Raw genomic sequence first — 16,892 nt, 5'->3', positions numbered from 1 at the left:
TGAGATACATGGTATTTGGAACCCCCCAGTGATGACCTCTCAACACTTCTGGATAAGTCTTCCCTTGGCTTGGACGAGGACCATGCCCCAGATGTGCCATTCTGACTAGACTGTATGAAGGGAGTGGGTCCAAGAGAGAAAATGGCTGTGTAAAGTTGTGACTGGCTGTCCTAAAGCCCTTAGTCATACACGAACTTGGGCAGTGAGAGACACTTCAAGTTGAATGTTCGAGTTGATTTCCTCAGGTAAGACATATCACACAGAAAATATTGCACGTCACTCCTTTATTTTATACTGATCTGGAAAAAAGACATTTTTAGTACAGTTATGCTCAAATGAGTACTGGGCCCAAGTGCTGGGCCAAGCAACTGGAACATGATTCAGAAGTCAGGCACAGTGAGAGACACACTTGGACATGATCGAGAGGCATTCCGCTGCCACAAAACAGTAAGGCAGGGGAGGGATTCTAAAACACACAGCAGGATGAACTCCTACACCTTAGACGCCAGGAGCTTATCCCATGATGGTGTAAGGAATGACTTATTTGCTGATGACCACATGTGGGAATATTTCAACCGCCACTAAAAACCCCAGAAGGGTTTTTGGTTTTTTTTTTTATATTTATATATATATATTTTTAAAGTAAATGCAACACAAAAACATTCAGGATTGATCCAGCCTTTTAGAGTCAGGGAGGAATATTTGATTGAGTCACCATGCAGGTTACATTCATCTTCCACTGGAATGACTAGAGCCCGGAGTCACCTAACAACTGTGCCCGGCTGGCCTCTGGGGACACGAACGGGCTCTTACTTCTCCTCATTGGTCACACCTCAGCATGGTTTTCTCCCTGTCCCCTACTCAAGCAGCTCCTTGGTAATAAACCACCATCAAACCCCCCAGTAACGACCTCTCAACACTTCTGGATAAGTCTTCCCTCGGCTTGGACTGAGGACCATGCCCCAGACGTGCCATTCTGACTAGACTGTATGAAGGGAGTGGGTGCAAGAGATAAAATGGCTAATGTGGAATTGGGAGCCGCTGGTCCCCACCTGCAGCTACAACTTACGATGCCTACAGATGTAATCAGTGGGACATGTGCCAGGGAGAGGTGCAGAGGAATAGGGTGGGCCAGGGCAGGGGAGGAGGGTAATCCTTGGGAAAGTAATCTGCTGCTTGCCCTCACTTCTTGGCCTTGCCCTGGGCAGCCACAGCCTCCATGGCTTTACGCACGGTCTCCTCATCCCCCAGGAACTGCATGGGCTTGATGGGCTTCAAGTTCTTGTCCAACTCATAGACCATAGGAATGCCAGTCGGCAGGTTCAGCTCCATGATAGCCTCTTCAGAGAGACCTGAAAATATACCTCCTCATGATCAGTCAAGCAAGATAAGAATCCACAGACCTCTCCAGCTTTACTATTCATCCTCCATGTGGGGAAATGGGTCCTCCAAGGACTCTGGCAGGAATTAAAACAAGACACCCTTTCTGATACTTGTCATGAAAGTAAGGATCTATATTAGGGCAGAGTGATCACCCAAGGAATGCCCCCAATATTCTTTCTCAGCCACTGAACAGCAAGAAAAAAGGGATGAAAGGTATCCCTCCCCAAGGGGGATCTGGAAGCCCACAGTGAAGCAGGACTATACATCTTAGTATCTCAAACGTCCTATGTTGTCCATACAGCTGCCAAAACGTGGCACATCTGGGCCTCTGCTAGGCCCCTAAGTGAAACAACTTAGGATGCAAATTGACACTCATGTGGGGAGTTGTAATCAGGCTGTGGTTAAGAAGGATTTTTATCAGCAATTTCAACTAGCAATCCTAGTCTAGAGGTAGGCATCTCCAACTTTCATGTGTATCTCCTTTGGGGAGAGATACTTTTCATCCTTTTTTCTTACTGTTCAGTGGCTAAGAAAGAATACTGGGGGCATTCCTTGGGTGATCACTCTACTGTAATAGAGCAATGATAGATGCACCTGGATGACAGACGCAGCTTCCAAATCAGGTCTGAAGTGGGACCTGAGGTTCTAACGTGTAACAAGCACCCGGTGGGGTGTGGCAGCCTCTGGTTCTGCAGATGATGCTTGGAGAAGCAAGGATCATGTTTCTACTAGGAGATACTCTGGACTGTCTCTAAGGCTCTCAGTACATCCAGCCCTTTCCTGAAGGTCTCCTTCATACTAAATCAGTCCAGAGTAGTGGCAGTTCTGCTTTACCCTTCCCTGAGGGCCCCTCTGAAAAGCATACATACCCTCCAGATGCTTGACGATGCCCCGGAGGCTGTTGCCATGGGCTGCAATTAGTACCCGTTTCCCCTCCTTGATCTGGGGGACAATTTCTTCATTCCAAAAGGGCAGAGCTCTGGCAATTGTGTCCTTCAGACTCTCACAGGAGGGCAGCTGGTCTTCAGTGAGGTCTGCGTACCTGCGATCCTAAACAAAAAATCCCAGCTTGCCAGTTATTACCAGCTGCATTTGTTCTGCCTATTCCTCATCCCCTAAGGGATCACAGTGATAAGTAAAAGTCTCTCACCAGGGCACTGAGGGCTTGGGAAGGGGGATTATTACTATCCTGCCCGCCCTCCCCTACTACCCACGACTGGGAAGACTGAATAGTCCAAAAGAAACACAACTTTGGAAAGGTGGGCCTCAAGGCTCTTCCCAAGTCACTTTACCTGTAGTGCAGTTTTTTAAAATATGGCAATACATGTAAAAAAAGATGGAAATTCTTTGTAGATAAACCACATAAACTCTTAACTAAATCTTTTAATGAGTAATGGTCATTCCTTGGAGAAGGCGGATTACAAAGGGGGATTTATCATAAATTAGAAACTCAGTGATCTAGGCAGATATTAATAAAAGCTAAAAGAGAGAAGTCCAGATTCTGATCCCCTGGTCCTGCGTGCAGCGAGCCAAGCTTCACTTTGTCCATACCTTACTGATGTTGCTGTAGAAGGGATGGTCGGGCTCCATGGGAGGTGGCGGGACATCATAGGAGCGCCTCCAGATCTTTACCTGGGCCTCACCATGCTTGGCAGCAGTTTCTGCCTTATTGAGGCCAGTCAGACCCCCATAGTGTCGCTCATTAAGGCGCCAAGTCCTCACCACTGGCAGCCACATTTGGTCAATGGCATCCAGCACTGTCCAGAGGGTCCGGATTGCTCTCTTCTGCACTGAGGTGAAGCAGATGTCAAACTCATAGCCAGCATCTGGAAATTTTAAGTTAAAAGTGATAAGCTAATGAGGTCCACTCTAGAGCCAGAATTTCTTCTTTTTTCTTTAGCCACACCACACGGCTTGTGGGATCTTAGTTCCCCAACCAGGGATTAAACCTGGGCCCTCAGCAGTGACAGCAAGGAGTTCTAACTACTAGACCGCCAGGAAATTCCCTAGAGCCAGAATTTTCTTACATATAAATCTCAGGTATAGACAACCTAAATGAAAATTATCTGGCTAAATATTTTGTATACCCTAAATATTTTATTTTGCATACAGGAAAAACAATATTCTGCCTTTGGGGAAGGTAACATTTGTTGATTTATGTTGCAGTTGACAATATACTTCCCAGCAGCTTCCCAATAATTCATCTAACCAAAGGCCCAAATGTATTATCAACGAGCTAACCTGAGATCTGCGCTACTAATCCCCAGAGTGCTGTGCTTAAGCACATTTTAATTTTTTATTTGCTTTAATTCTTTTAACCTAAGGACACTAAAAACTTGGAGTCACTTAATAAACTTTTTAGTTAATATTTATAGAAGGTTTACCATCTGTCAGGCACTGGACTAATAAGTACTTTGTATGTATTTTATTTAGTTTTCATAACAATCCAATGAGGTTACATCATTACAATCCATCTTACCGGGTAGGGGAAATATAAACTGCAGGAGTTAAGCAAATTATCTGAGATCACAGATATTACATGAAAGGTTAAAAACCCAGGTTGTATGACTCTAATCCAACTCATAACCACCATCTCTGGCTATCTCCATAGTTTCCTGACTTCTAAGGATTCTGATGTTTGTATTTTAGTTAGAACTGTCACTTCTGATTGACAATTACTAATATATTTCAGTCCTCTCTACTTTCTGGTCCAGGAGAAATGGGATTTTGAATTCAACAATTAGGATACAGCAAGAACTCAGAGGATGCTGATAAAACCAGTTTGTTGCATGAAACTGTATCCTCCCTAGAATATGGAAATCACAGTCTCTTCATCCACAGTTCCTTTCTGCTAGTCAAATTACTTGACTACCCTATATATCTACCTATCTACATTGTTAAACCAAGTTTAAGAGAAGCCACTCACTGGAGAAAGAGCAGACCTCTCCTCTACACACAGCAGTTATGAGGGGTGGTATCAAGAGTTATGTTGGCCCAACCAGTAAGTTACAACCATATGTATCTTCGTTTATGTTTCACAAACCATTATTCTCCCTCCCACTTTAATGGGGAGATGTCCCTTTCCAGGAATCTGTTTTCTTCCAGGAGGCTACAAGGCCCTCATTGAAATTCAGCACAAACTTTCCTGTGTGTTGCTTCGTACTGAGACCACCAACAGTAATTAAGGAAACGTGAATTTTCTGCCAGTCATTCAATTGAGAATAAGGCCAGTAGGAACTACACTGATGGGGGAAGGGAGGATTAGTCACCAGAGACTCACCAGCACCCACAAGGGAAAAGTCACATCTCATCGCTGAGCCTCAGGACAAGTCCTAGTAGACTCACTTAGCATCTGCTCCCTAACTTTATGGGGAAGAATGATTCCCCAGTAAAAGGCTGAGTCACTGGGAAGCAACATCCTCAGTGCAAGGCTCAGCTGCCATGCTGAAAAGCTGTGGTTGTTTCACTGAATTTTCTAATTGCTGTGGAGTGCTGCACATTAGATACACAAATAGATCCCAGAGGAAAAGAGCAGTTCCCCTTATAACTCTCAACAAACTCTAAAGCCTCTTCCTTTAACTTGGCCATCAAACAAAGCAGAGTTAGGACGCTCCCACGGATGGGCTTAGCTGGTGCCATGTGGCCTCCATCCTCCCTTAGTAAGACGGCGTGATGAAACTCAGTTCTTGCTAACTTGCTCCTGAAATCATGCAAGATTTTATAAGCCCTATAGTACTTAAAGCCCTGGTGAAATTAATACTTTATTTTGGGCCTTTTATATTATTAGATTATTCATATGGTCTTCATCATTCAGAATTTTTGCTTTTAGTCATTGACTTTTTATTTAATCATCTGTGATGCCCCTAAACAGTTATTTTAAAAATTTAATGGGCTTTCTTTTTAAACTAATGCTACTAACATTTACTTAAAAACTCAACTAGGGTCTGTTATTTTAAGAGATTACAAGTTAAGGCATTTGACCAGTCTTAGAGGACAGTTGCAATTTGCTTTGTCCTGGGTCAGTCATCAGCAAACCACCACAGACCCATTCAGTTCTTCCTGCAGACAGGAGAGAAAATGGCCTCCTCTACCAGCACTTTCCCCATCCTGGCCTCTCCTAACTGGTATGAGGTCACACTGGGCCATCCCAAATTACTCACACACATCCTCAGCAGGATTATATTTCCCAGATTTGTTTCCAAGCCTTTGCTTCATTTCTAAAAGATCTACAGTGGAGGCAAGAACCTAGGAAGAGCAAATTTGGGCCAAATACCTGATTCACATCAACCAGGCATCAATGACCCATTTCAATGGCTGCTACTTAGTCGAGGTTAAAAGGGAGCAGAGCAGGATCAATGGAAGTACCTCCTCAGTCCGGAGATTCTTTGAATTGCTGGCAGCAGGGAATGCTTCCTTATTAGCATTTCAAAATCACAGAGAACCGTCTGCCAGCGGGGGCCAGCCTGAGTAGGCAAGCTTATCTCACTGCCACTTCCACCTTTACCTACCAGTTCCCTCGCACCTACCTGTTACTCATCCCCAGAACAGAGGCCAGCGTGGTGGACTAGGAATAAGATGTAACTTTGGTCAAGTCCTCTTTCCAACTCTCACTTTCCCAACTATGAAAGAGGGCCAAGGAGAGTTGGGAAGGAAGGGAATGAAATCTGTATACTTTATGGGGTTGTGAAGAGGATTAACTCAAAGCCTTCATTCATGCAACCACTCATTTACATTTGTGGATGCACTCTGGACACGGTTTGTGGAATGCTGCTAAACAGCATCCTACAGGAGCACGTGGAGGTCTTTGGTCAACGCGGTGCCGCGTCACTCCCCCACGGCGGGGAGAAGCATGTGGCCTGCCACTTCATCAGCCTCCCTAGCCTAGAGTAGGTTTGGTTGTAGCTGGGCATCCAATTTAGTAACCCGTCCCCGAGTTACTAAATGCTCAGACTAAGACGAGAGCGATTTCGCAAGGCGGTGTGGTGAGCGCAATAAAACTGCGCGGTGAGCGCCCGGGTCCTCTTCTTGGCTGGGTGACCTTGAGCAAGTCGATCCCCCACCCCCGGCTCATTTTCTGAACTGCAAAATACACTGTTAGAAAGAAGAAGCCTAAGGTCTAGACGTTCTCCGGGAGGGCGCGGGTGAGGCCAGGCGGCCGTGACCCAGAGGCGCCAGCCCCGGCCTTCGCAGCCCACATCCACCGCCCCGGCCTGCTACGCACCTCTCAGCGCCTGCCCGCCTCGCTTCGCCTCCTCGTGCCCGGCTGGGCTCAGGTCCGCGTCGTACCAGCCGCTGAAACGGTTCTCCAGGTTCCATGTGCTCTCACCGTGCCGGATCAGCACCAGCTTGTAGGCGGCCATGGCTGCGGTTCGGGATGAGGCGCAGACTGGGGATCACCGAGATTCCGGAGTCGCTGCCCGGCCCCCGGCTGCGCCTGCGCGCTTGCGCCCCACCCGTCAGCTCCCTTTCACTTGCACGGCCAAATCTTTCCACTAGCTCGGGGCCACCCTCCTCCCGCCGGGTGTACGCATGCGCTCCGTGCGGGCGCTGCAGCCGCCGGGCGGAGGGGGCGCTCTCCCAGGAAGACAGGGCGCATGCGGTCTCCGCCGCCTACCCCGCGTCAGCCGTGGCGGTCACGGAGCGCACGTAAGCGCCCAAAGGCGGTGGAACATCTGGGCCGTGCCCAGAAGTGCATACCGCCCGGAGTGTCATCGAATTGAACTGCAGTTATTCACAAGCCCTTCGTTGTAATAAAATGTTATTATTCCAATCGCGCTTGGCTTGCCCAGATCACTTTCCCATCCGAACACATTGTGATTCACACGCCTGCGTTCCAGTCTTCACTCTTCCATTTTATTCTCTATGTGGACACCGCTTAATCTCGCTCACCCTCGTCTGTAAACGAACGTAGTAAATATTCAGCTGGTGGCTATCTACCAGGAAGGTTTCCCAGGTGGCCCAATGGGTAAAGAATCCGCCTGCAATACAGGAGACACAGGAAACGCGGGTTCTATCCCTGGGTTAGGAAGATCCCCTGGAGAAGGGCGTGGCAACCCACTCCAGTATTCCTGCCTGGAGAAGTCCATGGACAGAGGAGCCTGGCTGGCTACATACCCCAGTGCATGGGGTCGCAAAGAGTTGGACAGACTGAAGTGGCCGAGCGTGAGTATATCTACCTGGAAAGTGCTCAGTAAATGGTGGTTGTTTCTATCTCATTTCCACGGACAATGATCTGCATAAGGACACCGGTTCTGACTGCTGCTGCTGCTGCTAAGTCACTTCAGTCGTGTCCGACTCTGTGCGACCCCATAGATGGCAGCCCACCAGGCTCCCCCGTCCCTGGGATTCTCCAGGCAAGAACACTGGAGTGGGTTGCCATTTCCTTCTCCAATGCAGGAAAGTGAAAAGTGAAAGTGAAGTCTCTCAGTCGTGTCCGACCCTCAGCGACCCCATGGACTGCAGCCTTCCAGGCTCCTCCATCCATGGGATTTTCCAGGCAAGAGTACTGGAGTGGGGTGCCATTGCCTTCTCCGCTTATGACTGCTAGTTTGAAAGACTTGCTCTTCATTTAACACAGAGCTGTTTGTCCCAACTTTCCTAGTCTCTCACAGCCTCTGGTCAATGCCTCCTGGACCAGCAACAGTGAAGCAAACTCCAGAAAGAGAAGGATTACTGCTTGTCCCTCCCCTACACCCAATCAGCAGTTTAAGTAGACAGCTTATCTGCTGTTTTATCTAGACAGCTTTCCAGTGCCCATGCCACTGTGTCCTGGTTTATTTCAACCTTGCCACTTTATTGAGCACCATACATGAGTCAGGCAGTGGGCTAGGGTCAAAGATGGGTAGAATGTGTTTTCTGCGCTTCATAGCAGGTGAAGTGCAAATAAGGCCCATGTGTAAAACACCTAACAAAAAAGTTCTGTGTGTTATACTTTGACAAATTATACAAAAATTTTTAACACACACTCATAAAGCACCTACTATGTATCAGGCAGTGTTTTAAGTACTTTACAAACATTAACTCATTCACTCCTCATATCCTCATGATGGCCTTAAGAGCCTAGTACTATTGATTCCCTATTTTTTGAAGAGGAAACTGAGGGATGAAGCAATTTGCCCAAGGTTGCAGGAACCAGGATTCAAGCCTAGGCTCGCTGCCTCCCAAGTCCGTGTGTGTATGTCTCACCTAATAGTCTCTGTGGGCTCCACATAAATGTTGCATTTAGGGCACTTATTGACTTTAAAGAGTGGGAAGGGTTTGATAGGCAGAGAAAAGGCACTTTGTTAAAAACGTGAATCAAAGCACGTAAGACTGATTTTTAGATATGTCATCTACCGTCCGTGAAAGTGTTGCAGGGAAAAGTCAATTCTGACTCCATGTTGGAACTGTTTCTTTGACTTGCTTTCCATTGCTTTTTTATTATGATCATACATAATGGCCTGCCTCAGAGAATCCTGCCCCCCTGCCAGACTGTTAAACTCAAGTGCCTTGGTTCAGAACCCTGTCCATCTGCAGATGGCAGGAAAAAAGAAATGAACACATCCCCCTGTCCAAAGCTTGCTATTTTAGGAGATATTTGAAAATTAACGCCCTTTTTATTTTGCTTCCTCCCCTACCCCTCAATCTCTGATCCATAAGAGAAGCTGGCATCCAGACCCAGGGAAGATGATTATTTTGAGACATTAGTCTACCATCTTCTCGATCAGTCGGTTCTCCAAAGAAAGTCGTATTGCTTGCCTCAACACCTCGTCTCTTGGATTCACTGGCCTGTCATGAGACAAACAGACCTTACTTGGACTCGGTAACAAAAGTTACCATGTCCAGTGTTTTAATGTATTATCTCAACCTTCTCACAATTCATATAATGTAGGTTGTCCATTCTACAGATGAAAAAACTGAGGCCTGGGGATATAATTAGTCCAAAGTTACAACTGCAGGCAGAAGTGAAAAAGAACCCAGGACTCAAACCCAGACAGTCAGTGGCCAAGTGTGCACTCTAACCACAATGTTCCACTGCTTCCTTCCTCTGCAGCTGGGAGAAGATGGAACTCAGTGACCAGAGAGGTCACTGGAATGGGGTCCAGCACTGAAAGCTGCCCTTGGAGTTTATGGACTTCCAGGGCTGCAAAGCAAGACCTGCCCTGGAAGCTTTCCTTGTTCAAGCTCCTGGCATGGCCCATGTGGGGACCTTGGAAGACTCCCTCTTTAGAAATTCTCCCTCTGGCCATTCCTTCTGCTTCAGTACTGATGCGCATACACTCCCAGCCTTAACCTTGGCTTTTCAGACTAGCAAATAGTCATAAATAACAATAATGTATTATTAACATATTGATAACAAATGCTATTAGCCATGTGATCAAGACTGGGATTGGAACTGAGCATGTAACTAGGATACTTTGGGCAGGAGGCCAAGGGTGTCTGTACCACCAGCCTTGGGAAAGAGCCCGGGAATCCTAATTTTTTGCTTTCATCAATTTGCTCTGCTTCCAGAAGGAATCTTTCACCTCCTTGGAATTCTGAGGAACTCTAACTCACTCACAGGATATCTACCTTAGATTATCAAAGATTTTTTTATGTATCTATTTATATCAGATCTACTCAACTAGAAACTCCTTGAGGATGGGCACTGCATCTCTATTTCATATACCCATGGAGACTTTGCCCTTGGCCAACTCCCTGAGTGTCCCTGAGCTGGGAAAGATCTTGATAATCGTCCACCGCAAGTCCCCACCTCCAGTCCACATGCAACAGATGAGCAAAGTGAGGTGACCCTTTCAAAAGAGCAAGAGATGAGCAGGGGACCAGGTATATAAGTGAGAAGTCAGAGATGATCCAAGGAAAAAGGTCATAGAGTTGAGGCTTGCTGTGCCAGAAGAAGGCAGGAACCCAGAGAAATTGGGAAAAAAAAAAAAAAGGAGATAGAGCGGAGGGTAGGGAGGTGGACCGTGAGGACAGTGAAGGCTTTGCAGCAAAAAGCCAGAATTCCTGGGCAGAAATGGGGATTCATCCAGTGTCTGTCACAGCTTCACAAATCTGGGAAGAAGCTTCAGATCAGATCAGTCACTCAGTCATGTCCGACTCTTTGCGACCCCATGAATCGCAGCACGCCAGGCCTCCCTGTCCATCACCAACTCCCGGAGTTCACTCAGACTCATGTCCATCGAGTCAGTGATGCCATCCAGCCATCTCATCCTCTGTCGTCCCCTTCTCCTCTTGCCCCCAATCCCTCCCAGCATCAGAGTCTTTTCCAATGAGTCAACTCTTCGCATGAGGTAGCCAAAGTACTGGAGTTTCAGCTTTAGCATCATTCCTTCCAAAGAAATCCCAGGGCTGATCTCCTTCAGAATGGACTGGTTGGATCTCCTTGCAGTCCAAGGGACGCTCAAGAGTCTTCTCCAACACCACAGTTCAAAAGCATCAATTCTTCGGCTCTCAGCCTTCTTCACAGTGCAACTCTCACATCCATACATGACCACAGGAAAAACCATAGCCTTGACTAGACGAACTTTTGCCAGCAAAGTAATGTCTCTGCTTTTGAATATGCTATCTAGGTTGGTCATAACTTTCCTCCCAAGGAGTTAGTGTCTTTTAATTTCATGGCTGCAGTCACCATCTGCAGTGATTTTGGAGCCCAGAAAGATAAAGTCTGATACTGTTTCCACTGTTTCCCCATCTATTTTCCATGAAGTGGGAAGAAGCTTAGAGCCGTTCAAACCAAGATTTCTCAAATGACAGTAAAGGGTAGGGATAAACCAGTGTATGTTGCCCTCTAGTACTTTTTTTTTTTACATCTTGTTATCTCTATTGAACACAAGACACACAGACCTTTGTCAGGGGTGATTCCTCGGCCCTTCTAAAGAAGTGGGCAGATAAGGGAGAGCTTTCACATATCCTGAGAACAAAGCAGTATGAGGGTTCTGATCACAGCCAGGGGCCAGCTTGGCGAGCAGCCTGAGGGACCCACTGCAGAGCTCCCAACCTGATCACCACCTTCCCTCTCTGCCCTGCAGGGAGCAACTATGGCCAAATAAGTCCTCCTTCCTACATGGAGTGTGGGAATGGGCCCTGTGTTCCAGAGCCTTCTGAGCCTACTCTTATCTCCCAGTTCAGGCATTCATCAGTGACAGTTCTCATCTCTTCCTGGGCCCCTCACCCACCCAGTCCCTGAACTCTTAGGGCAGACAGCCTCCCTCCTAGCTCAGTGCTCTAATCCTTCAGTTCATCAGTTCAGTCGCTCAGTTCAGTCGCTCAGTCATGTCCGACTCTTTGAAACCCCATGGGCCACAGCACGCCAGGCTTCCCTGTCCATCACCAACTCCTGGAGTTTATCAAACTCATGTCCATTGAGTCGGTGATGCCATCCAACCATCTCATCCTCTGTTGTCCCCTTCTCCTCCCGCCTTCAATCTTTCCCAGGCCTCAGGGAAATCCTTCAGGCCTCAGGTAAATTCACAGGACTCTAACAGCTTCTAACCACCAACTTGTTGGTTGAAAGTGAAGTCGCTCAGTCGTGTCTGACTCTTTGCAACCCCATGGACTGTAGCCTACCAGGCTTCTCCGTCTATCGGATTTTCCAGGCAAGGGTACTGGAGTGGGTTGCCATTTCCTTCTCCAGGAGATCTTCCCAACCCAGGGATTGAACCCGGGTCTCCCGCACTGTAGGCAGACTTCTGAGCCACCAGGGAACTTGTTGGTTAAGCTGCTACAAAAACTCAGATAAGGATATCAGTGATTACATTCCTATTGCCCTTGTCCCTTAAAATAATAAAGGCCTCTCTCAGCCTTCCCTTCCCAAGTGTTTTTTTTTTTTTTTTTTTTCTGCAGAAAGATAATTCCCTTATCAGGTACCAAACATTCAGCAAAGCCCGATTTAGAATCGCAACAAGGAGAAACATGTTTCCTGCTGGGTGGAAGGCAGGGAGGGGCGGCTGCCGTCTAGTCCACAGGACTCCCCTTCACAACCTTTTAAGCCTTTATGTGTGGAACATCAAGCAAACTCATCACAGGATGCTCAGATCTCCCCAGCTCAGCTGATGCCTGCGCAGGAAGGGATTCCTGCCTCCAGCATGAGCCCAAATGATTGTGGCTAAAGTCTTAAGACTCTGAGCATCCAGGAGAGGAAGCAGTGCTTCAGTGACCAGTAAAAGTCACACTCTACAGCATTCCACAGTCACCATCTGAAGATACAGAGCCGGAACTGGCTTCCAAGTGCTCCCCTGACAAAAGCCTTTCTTCTCCAACCTCAAAACCCAGCTTTGGACTTGAGTGGCCAGTGTGGCCATAGTATAAACTCTTTTTCTTGGGTTATGGAACTCTTTCAGTCTCTGAAAAGAAACCACAAGGGGTGCACCTGGTCCTTTGTTTCTAGGCCCTGCATGTAAGAACTATGATGATAAAAATGCTCAAACAGGGCCCTCTGTTCTCCTTCACATCAGATTGTTCTCCTAGTCTATATTTTTTGGATTCAATTCTAAGTATTATATATATATATATATAACCCATTAATTTGAGATGTCTGGGGTTTTTTTTTTGTGATTAGCAGTAATTTTTTGATGTTTGACTGTATGGGGGTTTTTTGTTTGTTTTTTTTCTGCTTCTTTTTGTGTTTTTTTTGTCTTTGCAGCAAACATGACTATGTATCCTGGATCCTCCCTTACCTTTCCAGGGCAGCTCCTCAGAGCTATCTGAGAGTCTGTCCTCCTGGCTGTAGTTTTCAGAAGGTCCCCCGATCAAACTTTCATTCACTCCTAGGTCCTGGTTTTGACTTGATACATGACTCCCAGCCCTGGCCCAGGACCTTTCCCTACTGTGCAGCTAATTTCCGTGATCCCTGTTTTAGGACCACCCCAGGTCCAGGATTTGGAAGGAAAGGACAGAAACTGGATCTTATTGCCACTGCCTGGACCAGGCAGGTGTCTGAGCCCCCAACAGGTCCTAAATCCCTCTGGAGATTTAACCCTTTGAGAAACATAGTCCACTGTTAAAGTAAAATGCTCCTGAGGGGAGGGAGGTGAACGGTTTAAGCTAGCTGTCTCGTGAAGAAAAAAAGTTCTCATACCCCAAAGACTGTCCTGTTGCCAAGGCAACAAGTAACAACCCCAAAGGGTTTTAAACCATATCAGCAATGACAACTCATCTCCCTTTAATGGAACAATGAGAGTTTGCCTTGGTGACTGCACTTCTGTAGGTCAGTCAGTCAGCAACAGTCAGTCAGCAACAGCCACACAGAAACAGTCACCAGCCAGTCCCTAAACTCTCCCTCCTGTAAGTGTGCCCATCCCAGACCTTCACACCTCCCAGCACCTCATGTATGATCACGTCCCTGCTCCACTCAATGAGACTGCCCCACAGGCAGTGCTGTGTACTCCCAAAGTAAATCAGAGATTCAACTTTTTGTTTCAGCTATTTAGAGGTGGTGTCTTCCATAGACACCCTCCACATCTAGTCTGGAACTGCTTGCCTCTCTGGGAGTAATTTTTCCTCCCTCTAGAGCTATTGCTAGTCTCTACAGTATCTTGGTTACTTAGAAAAAGACCAGTTCCAATGAGAGTGGGAGTTCAGATCCCTCCGGTGGGAAATTGGGCAGCCCACGGTCTACATAACTGCACATTGCAGTCTAGCTCATTCCTCATAACTGGTCAGTCAGTGAGTGCTACCCATTCCCCTCCTAAATACATTTTCCCATCTATCTTCTCCTTTTCGCTCCCACTGCCACAGCCTTGGTGTCAGACCATTGTTTCTTGCCTGTACTGGTGCGGCAGTCTTTAGCATCCTGCCTCTAGAGCAAACACGTTATGTTAGCTCTACCTCTGTGTCTTTGCAGCTGCTCTTCCCTAGGCCTGGCCACACCTCCACCTCTCCTTTCTGGTCAATTTCAATTCACCATGCAGCTCCAGTGTCGCTGCAATGGACCGAACGTTTATGTCCCCAAACGCATATGTTGAAATCTTAACCTTCAAAATGAAAAATACAAAAGAAATCATAACCAGATGAACCTAGAGCCTATTATACAGAGTGAAGTAAGTCAGAAAGAGAATAATAAATATCATCTATTAATGCACATTTATGGAATCTAGAAAGATGGTACTGATGAACGTATTTGCAGGGCAGCAATGGAGGCGCAGAGATAAAGAACAGACATCTGGGCACAGGTGGGTGGTGGGTGCACTACCATATGTAAAATAGATAGCCAGTGGGAATTTGCTGTATGGCTCAGGGAACTCAAACCAGGCTTCTGTAACAACCTAGAGGGGTGGGATGTGGGAGGTGAGAAGGAAGTTCAAGAGGGAGGGGACATATGTATACCTATGGCTGATTCATGTTGATGTATGACAGAAAGCAACACAATATTGTAAAGCAATTATCCCTCAATTAAAAATAAATAAATGTTTTTAAAATGCAAAAAAAAATCATAACCTTGACGTGATGGTATTAGGAGGTGCAGACTATAGGAGGTGCTTAGGCCATGAGGGCTCATGGGATTAGTATCTTATAAAAGAAAGCCCAAGGACTTCCCTGATGATCCAGTGGCTAAGACTCCATGCTTCCAATGCAGGTGGCTGGGGCTCAATTCCTGGTCGGGGAGCTGGATCACACATGCCACAATCAAAGATCCCGCATACTTCAACCAGGATCGAAGATACTGTGTGTCTAACTAAGACCAAGTGCAGCCAAACTGAAGAAAAAAGAAGAGAAATGAACACATTTATTTAAAAAAAGAGAGAGAGAGCTCACAGAGTTCTCTTGCCCTTTTTGCCATGTGGGGACGCAGCAAGTATACAGCAGTCTGTGGATCAGAAAGCATCCCTCACCTGACACTGAATCTGCCTCCTAGACCTGACCACACCCTGCCAAGCTCGAGGCTCTCTGACTCCTAGGCATACCTGGATGATGGCATGGATCATATCATCACCACCAGATTTCTTCGCCCCCACCCCAACCAGCCTGTGAGCACTGTACATGAGAACTAGGCCACTTTCATCTCTTTGTAATCAGCTGATCATAAGAAAAGGACTTGAGAGAAAAGTAAATTTAAAATGCCAACTCTATCATTTAATGCTGTTGGGAACTTAAGCAAGTACTCGACTTTCTCCAGCTTTGGTTTCTCCATGTGTATAATATGGATAATGATGTGAAAGGAAAATAAAAACTGGAGTCAATATTGCTAACAGAATGCTCTAAAATGAAGGTGGGAAAGATTTCCCTGGTGGTTCAGTGGCTGAAAACTCAGCAGTGGCCACAGGACTGGAAAAGGTCACTTTTCACTCCATCCCAAAGAAAGGCAATGCCAAAGAATGCTCAAACTACTGCACAATTGCACTCATATCACACGCTAGTAAAGTAATGCTCAAAATTCTCCAAGCCAGGCTTCACCAGTACGTGAACTTCCAGATGTTCAAGCTGGTTTTAGAAAAGGCAGAGGAACCAGAGGTCAAATCGCCAACATCTGCTGGATCATCAAAAAAGCAAGAGAGTTCCAGAAAAACATCTATTTCTGCTTTATTGACTATGCCAGAGCCTTTGACTGTGTGGGTCACAATAAACTGTGGAAAATTCTGAAAGAGATGGGAATACCAGACCACCTGACCTGCCTCTTGAGAAACCTGTATGCAGGTCAGGAAGCAACAATTAGAACTGGACATGGACCAACAGGCTGGTTCCAAATAGGAAAAGGAGTACATCAAGGCTGTATATTGTCACCCTGCTTATTTAACTTGTATGCAGAGTACATCATGAGAAACGCTGGGCTGGAAAAAGCACAAGCTGGAATCAAGATTGCTGGGATAAATATCAATAACCTCAGATATGCAGATGACACCACTCTTGTGGCAGAAAGTGAAGAGGAACTAAAAAGCCTGTTGATGAAAGCGAAAGAGGAGAGTGAAAAAGTTGGCTTAAAGCTCAACATTCAGAAAACGAAGATCATGGCATCTGGTCCCATCACTTCACGGGAAATAGATGAGGAAACAGTGGAAACAGTGTCAGACTTTATTTTTTTGGGCTCCAAAATCACTGCAGATGGTGACTGCAGCCATGAAATTAAAAGATGCAAAAAAAAATAAATAAAAGATGCTTACTCCTTGGCAGGAAAGTTATGACCAACCTAGATAGCATATTGAAAAGCAGAGACATTACTTTGCCAACAAAGGTCCATCTAGTCAAGGCTATGGTTTTTCCTGTGGTCATGTATGGATGTGAGAGTTGCACTGTGAAGAAGGCTGAGAGCCGAAGAATTGATTCTTTTGAACTGTGGTGGAGAAGACTCTTGAGCGCCCCTTGGACTGCAAGGAGATCCAACCAGTCCATCCTAAAGGGCATCAGTCCTGGGTGTTCTTTGGAAGGACTGATGCTGAAGCTGAAACTCCAATACTTTGGCCACCTCATGCGAAGAGTTGACTCATTGGAAAAGACCCTGATTTTGGGAGGGATTGGGGGCAGGAGGAGAAGGGGACGACATAGGATGAGATGGCTGGATGGCATCACCGACTCGATGGACATGAGTTTGAGTA

The 16,892-nt window shown here is 46.4% G+C and overlaps 1 protein-coding gene across 1 annotated transcript; it reads right to left on the bottom strand.

Annotated features, from left to right (window-relative positions):
• Positions 1-267: 267 nt before the first annotated feature.
• Positions 268-6,795, bottom strand: PGAM1 (phosphoglycerate mutase 1). The gene is made up of 4 exons (XM_086379413.1): positions 6,605-6,795; positions 2,935-3,209; positions 2,253-2,433; positions 268-1,352 (listed from the first exon to the last, which is right to left on the bottom strand). Exons 1-4 carry the CDS (start codon positions 6,741-6,743, stop codon positions 1,183-1,185), a joined length of 765 nt encoding a protein of 254 aa, XP_086235539.1. The 5' UTR covers positions 6,744-6,795; the 3' UTR covers positions 268-1,182.
• Between the last annotated feature and the right edge of the window lie 10,097 nt (positions 6,796-16,892).

This window comes from Bos grunniens, chromosome 26 (assembly GCF_055505025.1).
Source record: "Bos grunniens cultivar Pamir isolate PY7600 chromosome 26, Bosgru_T2T1.0, whole genome shotgun sequence".
Taxonomy (NCBI): Eukaryota; Metazoa; Chordata; class Mammalia; order Artiodactyla; family Bovidae; genus Bos; species Bos grunniens.
The sequence above is the reverse complement of the archived record's forward strand: the minus strand, read 5'-3'. Positions and strand labels throughout refer to the sequence as shown.

Coding starts and splice junctions, on each gene's coding strand:
- PGAM1 (XM_086379413.1), bottom strand. CDS start 6,743: ATGGCCGCCTACAAGCTGGTGCTGATCCGGCACGGTGAGAGCACATGG. Junction 3,210..6,604: donor AGGCGGGCAGGCGCTGAGAG/GTGCGTAGCAGG, acceptor TAAAATTTCCAG/ATGCTGGCTATGAGTTTGAC. Junction 1,353..2,252: donor CATCGTCAAGCATCTGGAGG/GTATGTATGCTT, acceptor GTATATTTTCAG/GTCTCTCTGAAGAGGCTATC.